General features: G+C 41.5%; 1 protein-coding gene across 2 annotated transcripts in view; it reads left to right on the forward strand.

The window, feature by feature from the left end:
• The window catches only part of mthfd1l (methylenetetrahydrofolate dehydrogenase (NADP+ dependent) 1 like), a 34,527-nt gene extending 21,693 nt beyond the window's left edge, over nt 1-12,834 (forward strand). For both annotated transcript variants that reach the window (XM_056428737.1, XM_056428738.1), the window contains 7 exons: nt 1,374-1,513; nt 1,756-1,797; nt 3,590-3,693; nt 3,890-4,067; nt 4,668-4,775; nt 4,902-5,054; nt 12,065-12,834. In XM_056428737.1, the coding sequence (XP_056284712.1) occupies nt 1,374-1,513; nt 1,756-1,797; nt 3,590-3,693; nt 3,890-4,067; nt 4,668-4,775; nt 4,902-5,054; nt 12,065-12,154 (815 nt within the window). In that variant the 3' untranslated portion in view covers nt 12,155-12,834. The remainder of the gene's footprint in view (nt 1-1,373; nt 1,514-1,755; nt 1,798-3,589; nt 3,694-3,889; nt 4,068-4,667; nt 4,776-4,901; nt 5,055-12,064) is intronic.
• The last annotated feature ends 223 nt before the right edge of the window (nt 12,835-13,057 follow it).

Consider the following 13,057-nt stretch of genomic DNA (forward strand, 5'->3'; position numbering starts at 1 on the left):
TGTATTGTGTTTTTTATTGCACCATATTTTACTCTGTTGTACTTTGCTCTTTTAACTGTTGAATTGTTTTGGCCCACGTTATTGACTAATTGTTTTAATTAACTATTGTACTGCACTGTGACCCTTAGTCTGTGATCAGTGCAATACACATAAACCGTACTTACTTTAATTGAGTTGCATGTTGAGAGGGTTAGCTGATGGCCACTGTGTCCAAGATGGAGGCTTCCCTCACAAAGATTATACGGAAGGTGATGCGTCTGGTTTGTACTCGCGGTCGACATCGTGTAGCTCACTGGTGGAAACGCTTGTGCTGGGCGGCCCAGTGAATTCAGAGTGAGTCAAGTTTTGGCCGGTTCACTCTAGTGGGATATCATTTAAAAAAACAAATAGATCTTTATTACAATAATAAAATAATCATAACTACACCTGGCTACAACATGGCTGTTTAAAACGATAACAAATACTGATTCTCCCTCTCATAATTGATTGTTTTAGTTTTCTTCTAAAATGTACGTAATTTTCTGACTGAGCATCCTTTTTTCACACAGTTGATTTTGGTCATGTTATATTGATTTAGGGTTTGACTAACTTTAGAGTCCATTGAACTTTTAGTTCTAGTCCGTCACTTTATAGTCATGGATATCATTAGTTAATCACAATTGAAAACCGTATTTGTCTGAAATCTGACATCTTTTTTTTTAATGCAATCATTTATTCCCTTTCAGTTAAAGTGAGTGTTCCCGCCAGGCTGCTTTGACGAAGCCTCAGGAAACGTGTTCGGCTCAGTCAGCCTGAGCCTTCCTCTAAATGTCTAGCTTAGCGCCACCACAATGGAGCCACACACACGATGCGTAACGGGAAACCTTATCTCAACAAGGCCGTAATTCCAGGTGGAGTATTTGCTTTGTTTGGAGCCTGTTCAAGAGGAGTGTCGGTCCGTCCATACGAGAGGCCTGGCAGTGAACCCATTACTCAATACAGGGTTACAGTCAGACTCGCCCCGTGTTCCCATGATTCTTTAAAGATGTCGGACTGAACTTGTGTGTGTAAAGTTGGGTTGAGGTCAAAATGGGATTAACTATTGAACAAGAGGTAGGTGACTCGTTCGAGATCGGGTCAGCCTGTGTCGGCAATCACCATGAACCTCACTCCCCTTGATGTCTTTTCTAAGTGCTGCTGCAGTTCCTGTCCGGTGGAGAGGATATCCTGTATTTGGCAATTCCTAAGTCTTTTCTACAGAGCACAAACAAAAGATGAGAAAAGGGGATTCCTGTCCGCTTGCATTACGATTGTATACTGTCCAGAATCTTAACATGCCCTCAGTAGATTGTGAGATTTCCATTTCAAAAATTACTATTTTTGTTTCCTCACAGTGACGGAAGCTGGATTTGGAGCGGATATTGGGATGGAGAAGTTCTTCAACATCAAATGTCGGACTTCAGGGCTCAGGCCAGACGTGGTGGTGCTGGTTGCAACTGTCCGAGCGCTGAAGATGCACGGGGGTGGACCAAATGTAAGCTGACGGAACAGAACAGTCAGCCAGTTAGAATGAAATGAAGGGGTCTTTCCGTATGTATTGCTTTCACCCATAACAAATTCTGATTTGGAGGAATTAAACAATCAATGCACCGATGTTTTGTGTGGGGGTGTGGGTGTGGTCAAATACGTAAAACTAGATTGAAATAAATTCCAATATATAGCTAAATGTTACCCAATACTGAAGTGTGTTAATATATTTTGTCCGTTTGTTTTCAGGTGTCGGCTGGGGCACCACTTTCCAGAGAGTACATTGATGAGGTATGATCCATATAGATATGCTTACATTCACACAAATAAGAAGCATAGCCACTTTGAAAAATATATAAACATTAGGGAGACATAATAATGATAATGATACGTGTCGTGACATATTTGAGCAGGGGAGTTTGGGGCTGTTAAATCTCTTCCAATCAAGTTAAAATAATTAACCACGCCCATTTTTATTAAATTTAGTTGTTAAGGTCAGGATGTTTACAGGAAAATGAAAGCCATTTAAACTCATTGGCTAATGCGAGGCTTCAATTATAAAACAATCATGTGCTCATATTCCGCTTGGTTGTTTTCTTCAGTAAAGATGTGAAAGATCAGGATAACTCTGAGTTGGATGGAAATGACTTGTTATCCATTTATGCAACACATCCTTTTAGCTGGCCTTGTCCCTTTTTGTTGTTTTTTATGTTTAATTTTAATTTTTTTAGAATGGTATCGTATGGTCATCAAAAAACCGGAAAAGCATTTTTTTTTTAAAATACAAATTAACCCAGAAAAAGTAAAATCATGAACATTTCACTAAAACCTTTTATAAAACGGTGCATGCGGTTCAGTTAATAACAACTGAGGAACATCTATATCAATTAAACTGGGTAAGTCGGTCATGTCGCGTGAAGTCGTTCTCTGCGTGCGGCAACGCAAGACTCCCACCTGATCTGCATAACTTTTAATAACAGGAGAAAGCAGATTAAAAATGTCTTCGCCCGGTCATGTGATTTATACGGCATGGCTCGAGACTGACGTGGACTGTGCAGTAAAACGTTAGACATTTTGAACATGCCAATCGCGCGCTGCCAGCAGCAGTGCTTCCCTGTCGTCCGTCACACAAAGGGCCATGTCATGCACTAACAGGTTAAAGTCAAGACGGCTCCACGTGTAACGTGACGACACATGGCCATGATTCCCAACAGCCATAGCTTGTCCTGAATTCTAGTTAAGCTATAGAGTTACTAGTACATTTGAAATGGAATTGTATTATTTTTTTCATGAAGCCTATCCACGGATGTTTCAGAGACTGTATGGTCATAAAAAGATGTGTAATGGAAAAATCATGGACATTATTCAAAACACACATGAACCCTGTTTTCGAGCAGCATAAGCCAGGAGATGTGATGCAATAAATAAATGGATAATAAATCTGCCTTCGTCTGTTTTCTCACAGATATTTAATCCCTATATGCAGAAATACTTCGCACACTAACATGGTTAAGAGTACTTATTTGATTAACCGCACAAATACAATCTTTGAACGTGGTTTCCGTGAAGGTGGGTCTTAGCAAAGTGGTGTGTGTGTATGTTCATATCTGGCCCAAATCACTCGTCTTTCAGGCTGCTTCAGCTGAGTAAATAATGAAGCAGTATAAGTTAATTGTAAAGCCTGTAATGAAAACCAGAAGTACTGGAGAAAACAGCCATGGACATTAATTTAGGGGACCTGTATGGCCTTACTGCCTGGGGTCACATGCACATCTACACCCACACACACACACACACACACACAAACACCCAAAGTAAATGATTGGATTACTGCTGTCAAACTTGGGAGTAGCAACACAATATTCTATTAATGTACTCTGGAATAACTGGACTTCTGCACATGATGGTATACAATGTGAGACCGATGACTGAATAACAGCACACAGTAGGATACTATCACTCTTATAAGGGTTTAACACGCAGTGGGGGGGGAGGGGGGGCGCAGTTGCTCTGATACATGTCGTAACCGGTTGTTTCCAATGATACGTTCCTGACCTTTTTGTTTTGTCTGTTTCTCCCATAGAACCTGAGTCTCGTTGCAGGCGGTTGTCGAAGTAATCTCAGGAAGCAGATCCAAATTACACACCTGTTTGGGGTCCCAGTCGTGGTGGCCCTCAATGTCTTCAAGTAAGATCCACGCACATCCTCAAAAACATAACCTAGATTGAGTCCCCAAGTTTTCCGTAAGATGCAGTCGGTTAGAGTCCGGATGGGATTCCTTGCGCCCACAAAAGCACATTTTTTTTGTTCCATTTATTTTGTCTCTGAATAAGTAATTAATTGACAAGCACTGCTAACAATGTTTCCCTATGTGATCTTCTAGGACAGATACCCAGGCAGAGATTGAGCTTGTGTGTCAGATGGCAAAAGAGTGCGGCGCCTCTGATGCCGTGCCGTGTCACCACTGGGCGCAGGGCGGCCGAGGGTCCTTAGATTTGGCCCACGCTGTGAACCAGGCCGCCAGCAGACCCAACAACTTCCAGTTCCTGTACAACATCGAGGTGACTGACACTCTATAGAAATGTTGCTATTTTTTTTCAACTGATCATAATTGAAGTTCTCCCCCAGACATGTTTATGAAATATAAAAATACATAGTTAGTGTCTCATACGGATGTTATTATAATATTCGTATTTAATATTTATTTGCCTCGGCGCCGGCAAGACACGTCAGGATTGGACTCTTGGTGGAGCAGGGGGGCGGGGTAACTTAAAGACCCCAAACAACCCTCGAGAGAACAGTCTACAGTTCTCGGAGTAGAGGCCATTCTGTCTGAAGAGGAGGAGCCATCAGAGGCAGACCAGCCGGGTTGGACTCTAGTGTTTAACAGAACCTGTCTTTTGCTGGGGCTTTGTAGAAAGAGAAAATTATGTTTGCTTAAATCTCCCCAATCTTCAGTTCTGGCACTATAATAAAAATGAATGGAGTGTTTAGTATTTGCCAAACGGTAAAAGTAATTCCACTTGATTGTATTCACAGTCACTCTTATTAACATTGACGTCACACAGATGTGTATTCACTGAATCTAATTTCTTCAATATTTTCCTTTGGCTGGACGCCTCGTTTCTTTCTACCTTCCTGACACACTGGTTTTCCCATAGATGCCGATAGTTGAGAAGATCAGAACAATCGCAAAAAAAGTGTATGGCGCTGATGACATTGAGCTGTCTCCAGAGGCCGTGGCCCAGATAGATTACTACACTCAACAGGTGAGACCACTGCTGCAATAACTGACTCTCAGATCTTCTCCTTTCTGGCTCACTTTGTGTGTCTTTATCTCAACTTTAACACACACTCACTAACCAAGTGTCTTGGTTGATTTGTCCTATAACCAGGGCTATGGCTCATTGCCCATCTGCATGGCAAAGACTCACCTGTCCCTGTCCCACATGCCTGACAAGAAGGGCGTACCCACTGGATTTGTTTTGCCGATTCGAGATGTTCGCGCTAGCATCGGAGCCGGTTTCATCTACCCACTTGTGGGAACGGTACGTAGCTGCAGTCTGCAAGAGTTTACCACGGCTGGCTGTTTCTAACTTCAGTCCTTTTGCCATTATAGCTCACCATCACACAGCTTTTTTAAAGTGACTGGTGATTACAGTACATGCATTCATCACGTCTGCATAATGCATTTGTGACTTTAATGTTGTTCACCGAAACTTCACGGCAAACTCTAAGCTGTAGACTACATTGAGTAAAATACTACAAACTGTTGTGTATGATATGTTAAAGTGAACCTCGACTTTATATCAGGCTGTACAGAAGAGATTTGTATGTAAAATATATTTAGCTTCTTAAAGCATAGCATGGGCAACTAATGTCTAAAGACCCACTGTACACCACCAGCTCAGCACCAACAATCAGACGGATGAGAGACTAGCTGGGGAACTCAGTGGAGCATTTAGCAGCGACATTTACCTCAAGAGATGATGAAGACCAAAAGCAGAGCTGATAGGTGCTGTTGGACTTAGATTTACCAGATGGACCCACGTGCAACTCTCAAATAACTGATAATGTTTCCCCTTCACAGCTGAATATGTTAATAAGCAGCCGTTTGTTAAGTTCCATTTCAACTTGAAAGGTGATGATATTTCAATGTTGTGTTCACAAAGCCTTTTCACTGGTCCCAGGTGGCCAAAAGCAAACAGTTATTTTGGTTTAAAGTGAAATCTGGAACATGTTAGGCTTCATCCGGAGGGAACAATACGTGTTTTGGCTGAAAACCAGAGAGTTTCATTGTTGCACCACAGGAAACCATAGCGACGTGTTTACGATGAAGTTATGCTTTGACTCTGTGCACCTCGACAGCCTCTTGTATGTGTTCATGGATGTTTGTCTGTACATCTGTGTTTCAGTGGGAATGCTCTGAAAACCAGGCTACAGACATAAAAAGGCTATTTACTGCGCAGGATGTTGAATCTAATTGTACAACATGGAGCCCTTTCTTTTCCTCCTACTGTAATATCTAGGGATATTACTGATGACTCCAGCGGATCACTGTGATCTCACAGGGTCGTGGACATAATCAAAGTTTGACTGTAATTAACTTCACTAATTAAAATCCTAATCTGGACTTTTGGGAAACTACAAAGTCTGTGATATTGTATGTTGAGGTTTGTTGCTGTGAAGTTGAATCACAGACTTCCCTTTTCTGTTGTTGTCTTATCAATTTCTTATAATAATAATAATACATTACATTTCTATAGAGCTTTTCAAATTACTCAAAGATGCTTTACAACACATAGTTAAAATATCCTAAAAACTATGCAATACAAATAACTAAAATTACAATAAAAACAAATGATAAAAGCAAATAAGAACGTAAAGAGCACACAATTAAATTCTAAATTCAAGCATAGCGCGAAGAGACTTTATGTGGATCCTTCTTCTGACTGCACAAGTTTGTTTTTCCTTCTCCTGACTTCTTACTGAGCTGGTTAGAAGTGCGCTGGGCGAGCCGGAGCCTGGTGGTTGACGATGGGCCGGGGCAGGAAGGTGGCCGCTTCCTTCGCGTCCGACCCCCTGCTGTTTCACCAGAGCGCCCTGAGGGGATGGGCTTTGATACGCTGGGGCAGAGGTGTCAAACACCGGGCATGCTGGGAAGGCATGGCAGTGTCTTGGTGTGGCGTCTGTCCAGTCTCCCAACCTTTCCTTTGATCTGCTGTGGCCCGCGGAGCCACTGGCAACGTTGACAACCCTTGAACTGTGACTCCTAACCCAAAGGAAGTCTCCACATTTTTCTTTGAACTCTTTGGCTGAGCCGACCAGAGCGATCCACAGACCTCTTCAAAACTCAATTAGTTATCTGGTTAAAATTACATGGTTCACAAATGTTACAGTCCTCCAACAGTGTCGTAGATGCCCAGTAGAATCAGGAAACGGCACCCAGTGTCATGTTTCAGATTTTTTTTTGAATTTTTAGAAAGGAAGCTTCAACGAGAGAAGGGAGAGGCGAGCATGTAAAGGCACCCGACCCAATGCTCATTGAAAGAAATCATTCAATTTCTTTTTACCGTCGCATTGAAAATGCGGAAGGTAATGTTTTGATGATTTGTTTGTTATTCGCATAAGTCAAAAAGTATTAAACCGAATCGCATGACATTTGGTGGGATGATTGGTTATTATCCGGGGACCATTTGATTAGATTTTGGGATCGATCGGGTCAAAGGTCAAGGTCATGAAAAGGTCAAAATCTTCTTTTTACCATAGCGCGGTCAATTTATATCCAATTGGCATGCAACTAATGCCAAAATGTTCATAATTCAATGCCCAATCTTGTGATATGCGAAGGTATGCGTGCTACCGAGTGCCCGTTCTAGTTTATAAATGCAAAAATGCTGTTTTACAATCTATGTACAGTATGTGTTTTAATATATATATCTGGCAAAGCGTTGACAATATCGGGTCACACGAGACTCCGAGAGGAAGACGGATCTCAACGGCTAAACTCCGGAGGCGATGTGGGCGTGAGAGAGAGAGGGGGAGGTTTTAAGGGGGGTTAAGGGTCTTTACAGGGTGAAGAATCAGGAAGGGGCTGATGTCATTCTCCAGATATGTGAGGGAGGGGTCGCAGGCAGAACAATAGATCTTTTTAGAGAGTTCATATCCCGTCAGAGCTGCCTCCGCTGCAGTGTTAAACCCCCGGCTGCTCCGATTGGATGGATATGCCACATGGTCACAACTGGTTGGTTAATGCTCGACACTCTGTGTTTACATCTATAAGAGAACGCACACATGAGATGAAAGTCGGCCTGATTAATGTTCGCTAACGTTGGCCATGTAAATGACCCAAAGACCTGCGACAAACTCAAGAAATCATCGTCTTTGAGACTGTTGAACTGTAGTTTTGCTTCAGTTTCAGTCAAACCGATGCACAGATGTAAAGTTATGGGACTGGAATTTGACGCTTTGTCCCCTTCCATCAACACGGCATCTGTATAAATATGTAATTCTCTAATGTGTGACTGCCAAACATGCATTAAGTCAGCTCCTAAACAAGAGTAAATGTTCGCAACTTGTCACGAGGAAGTTCAAAGTGTTCTTTAGGGAAGTAATTCATTCTCACTGTTGAGAATTCAAACTACAAGCATGACCTCAACGGGTTGAATTTAATACATTCCCTTTTCAAACTTGTCTTGCAGCCAACAAGGCAAGTTCCCCAGATGAACATACAGCCCAACATAAGGAGCATTCCTTTAGCTTTTTCCCCACTGATTGTATTTCCACATTTCCTCTGCCGGTCCATTAATCTTAAATAGAATATACACTTCCATAATCTCCTCAATCCTTTTGTGTATCTACTGTGCTGTTGTTGACCGAGCCGCCTCTCCAGAACCAGTGGGGGGTAGACATCCAGCTACATTGTCTCCTCCAGGGTTTACCCTGACAAAGACGCATTGTGTTTGGTACAATAGAGGAGCTTATTTGGCTGAGTGGAGTTTCCAACTTTAGCCACGGAGTGTTGTGTCATTTTGCGAGTGCCAACTTGTTCTCAGACTGGCGAGGAGGACCAGAACAGCACCTCCTTTGTTGCTTTCAAAACCTCGACAGATGGACAGTTACACTTCACATTTTAGCATCTTTAGATATTTAAATGTGCAGCCTCATGTGAATCCAAACGGCAAAACACTTACTTTTAAAGCAGTTTTTTGTTTTTAAATGTGTGAGTTTTGAGTCATCTTTCTGTGATCCAATCTTCAAAGTCCACGTCACTTTAATTGAACTAAATGGTGTTGTCAGGGCAACGAGAGATTCTTCTTTGTTGCAGTCCTACTTGTGCATCGTCATGCTCTCTGACCACATTGTATCGTAATTATAGCTCAAGTCTAAAGTCCTCTTTTAGAAGTGTAGACTACGATACACTTTCCTGTTCAGGAAGCCGCTTATTGTTCTGCATAATGAAGCAACGCTGCTTCAGTTTGGACCATGAAACACAGTTCCTCTAAAGAACAGAATGATGGTATTGCAGCGTCCGTGAGTCTACGACGTCATGTCTTGCCGGACTTTTGTAAGAGGGCTGCGTCGGGTTCAGAACAGAGTGAAACCGTACAGAACACGACGCCATAGTTCACAAAAGTACCCAGAATCCAAAAGTAAATTGATTTCAATCTGCACATTGTCGTGCTAGTTTGCTGAAAATGATCTTAAGCTATCCATCCATCATCAGAGGACACATCACAATGCACCATGGGAGCTTTCTTGGCGAACGTCTTTGCTCCCTCTTCACATTGAAACCACCAACCGTGTGGCTACTAAACCACTTATTCACCAAACCACCATCTTTCATACGGATGATTCATCCGGGAGATGACATGCATCTGATCAAAGTCGTAGATTATGCTTCTCCTGTGAGTCGCTTAACATCATCTGTGAAAATGTACACGACCGTTAAAAAGTTTGGGGTCACTTAGAAATGTCTTTATTTTTCAAAGAAAAGCACTGTTTTTTTCAATAAAGATAACATTAATCAAAAATACACTCGACATTGTTAATGTGGTAAATGACAATTCTAGGTGGAAACATCTGGTTTCTAATGAAATATCTCCAGAGGTGTATAGAGGCCCATTTCCATCAACTATCACTCCAGTGTTCTAATGGTACATTGTGTTTGCTAATCACCTTAGAAGACTAATATCTGATTAGAAAACCCGTGCAATTATGTTAGCACAGCTGAAAACAGTTATGCTGGTGATATAAGCTATACAACTGGCCTTCCTTTGAGCTTGAAGTTTGAAGAACAAAATTAATACTTCAAATATTAATCATTATTTCTAACCTTGTCAATGTCTTGACTATATTTTCTATACAATTTTCAATTCATTTGAGAAATAAAAGTGAGTTTTCATGGAAGACACGAAATTGTCTGGATGACCCCAAACTTTTGAACGGTAGTGTACGTGAATAGCTTCGCCCACTAAGCAATTTGTTATGACATCATGCAATAGTGTTCGGACATCGTGACGTCGTAACTAAAAGGAGAAATGAAGTGCTCCCTCTGCCATCGTTTTTCTTAATGCATCCATTAGATTTAAAAGGTGATGCATTGATATTGAATTCCTTCCAATGGGCTCGACTTCTGAGTCATCTGTGGTTAAAGCTTTATCGGTGGATGTCGTCAGACCCGTGTCGCGTGACAGCGGTCACGGTTTGCATGAGACCAGTGAGCGTCAGCAGTTGGCATTAGATTATGTAAGCACGTTCTCCTCATTTGGTCCCCGTTTAAATGCAGCGCTGCGTTTCCTCAGACAGGAAATTGGCTGGTCACTTCCTCCCGTCTCATTCCCACTAATGGGGCCCATAAACCTGGCTCTGGGTCAAAAGAACGGAGGCACGCAAAGAATGTCGCTCCCCGTATAATGAGCGAGGTGATTTAGTCTTCATCTCGGACGGGATGATGCGGCTGAGCTTTTGGAGTTAAAGTTTGGGCTTCGGATGAATTGTTCGAGCTGACTTTTTTCCTGCTGTACATTCAACACTGGAGTATTGGAGTTGCACATTTATTGGCTTTAAATGTACATTCGGATTAGTTTTGTCACCTAATCCAGACGGGGAAAATAATCTTTCAATTCCACTGTCAACTGTGCCTATTGTCATCGTTATTGTGACGGCAGTGAGGACAAATTCAATTTTATTTAAATTCAGTTTATTTGTATAGCCCAATTTCACAAATTACAAATTTATCTCTGAGTGCTTTACAATCTGTACACATAGACATCCCTGTCCCAAAACCTCACATCGGATCAGGAAAAACTCCCAAACAACCCTTCAAGGGGGAAAAAAGGGAAGAAACCTTCAGGAGAGCAACAGAGGAGGATCCCTCTCCAGGATGGACAGACGCAATAGATGTAATCAAAGCTCCCACTGTCGCTGGCTAAGTTCATCCCAGCTAAAGTGTAGGTTGTCAACTCATTGATCGCCTGTGTGCCCAGACGTGAATGAGTCTAGATTATAGTCATTGAAGCCGGAGGGGTCGATCTCATTCGCTCGCCTTTACGCAAAGTTGCCTTTCGGTGCCGAGCAGCTGTGTTGTGGCTCAGGCTTTAATATGAGCGTTTACTTTATTAGAGGTTTGAGTCTGATGTTACTGATGTTTTCATGAGACTCTTGTTTAACCCTCCTGTTACCTTTAGGGTCAATTTGACCCCATTCAATGTTTAATGTCGGTGTTCTTTGGGGTCAATTTGACCCCAGGCTGTTTTTCACTGTGTCAAACATATAAGAAATATCAACTTTTTTATATATTTAAAGGGCTATTTAGGTAGTCAACAAACAAACAAAGTACCTCACACTTAAACTTGGGAAACAATATTAATTCTAATAATTTTCTGGAGGTTTTAATTGCTGGGGTCAAATTGACCCCGAGGGTAAAATATGTTATTAAATGTAAAGGTAACAGGAGGGTTAAAGGCTGACTAGGAACATGAAGCAGCTGCTAATATTACAGTGATTTAGAAACACTGACGGGGAACTTTGGGGAGTAAACGTGTTCACCTTTGCTCTTAATGAGGCGTCTCGGTGGGAAGATGTAACTCTAAAAGGTGCCTTATTGTAAACAACACTATGCTGTAGTCCCTCAAGTCGTCTTTTGGGTATCGAGTCATTTCAGATGGGTCAGTATATTTATTTAGTGTACATGTTGCATTTATTGTGAAACGTATTTGTGTGTAGCCGCGTTTTGTCGCACGCTGTTTGTGTTTGCAGCATTCTGTGAGACTGAAAGGCTGTAAATAATTATAAAGCGTCACACTGAGTCTTTTTCTCGTCATTCAACATAAAAACACTGAAATGGAACAAAACGGCAAAAGGACCTGGAAAAAAGTCTTTTAAAAATGACCATATGATTTTTGTCTTGTGTGCTTTTTGTGTCTTTATGATGTGTATAAATGGAGATGATAACTTAAATTGGAAAAACGAATATGGGCTGTTTTTCATTCTTAACTTGGATTGCTCCATTAAAAACTATTGTACGTAATGTCCCCTCGTCTTTTGTTTCCCTCAGATGAGCACCATGCCCGGCCTGCCAACCCGACCCTGTTTCTACGACATTGACCTTGACCCTGTCACGGAGGAGATCACTGGGCTCTTCTGAGCATCAATTGAAGAACGCATCATCCACATAAAATATTCCATCAAATCTATCAATCCAGCCATCTGAAAGAGCATCCATTGAGTCATTATAAATATTTTACAAGCAGCCATTGTCTCTGTAACTAGACTGTATTTCCTCCCTGGAGTTTTAACTTTACAACCTTATTCACTTAGTGCCAAGGCTGTAATCTGTGAGGAGTCAATCCACTACGCCTGACAGGAAATGCTTTCATACTTCCCAGTAGGCCAATTTCTCTCTAAATCATACATATGTGTAATATGTCTAAGATGACCTTCAACCAAATCCTGTACATCACATTTACTGTGTTTATGCTTTTGACCTCCAGTGTTTTTTCCCTTATTCATGAAAGGGTCAGTTTAAGTCTTAAAACTGTCTTAAAGAGTACTTTAATATTATGGTTTCATCAACTTATTTCCTTTTTATTTTGGAAAATAACCCACTGTCTGTTTTTGGTGCTGCTTTTGCTGTACATGTCATAAGTTTTTCAATTGATACATTTGCTTTTGAGCGCACAAAAAGCCGTTATTACCTATTCTCCAATATGTTGAATGTCCAAGATTCATCAGTTCAGAGATATTTTGTGAAAGCAAAAGTGATGTGTCCTTTATTGTCCAAATTTACAAATGAGTTGATCAAATAAAGCTCTTTATTTACTCAAATGTTGCGTTTCTGTTTTCACAGCCAGCAGTTGACTCTCGCTCTCCTGCCGTTGTCCCGTGGCTCCTTCAACGTGTCCTCTTTCGCTCTCGCTCCACTCGCATTTTAAAGCCGTTTCACATTTTCTGGCACTTCTAACCACAGTCAAGACTCCAGGAATGCTGTCATTCATATATATATATGTGTGTGTGTGTGTGTGCTCTTGTTTTGAGAGCTGAAGACAGA

The sequence above is a fragment of the Pseudoliparis swirei genome, chromosome 12, assembly GCF_029220125.1.
Source record: "Pseudoliparis swirei isolate HS2019 ecotype Mariana Trench chromosome 12, NWPU_hadal_v1, whole genome shotgun sequence".
NCBI classification, from domain to species: domain Eukaryota; kingdom Metazoa; phylum Chordata; class Actinopteri; order Perciformes; family Liparidae; genus Pseudoliparis; species Pseudoliparis swirei.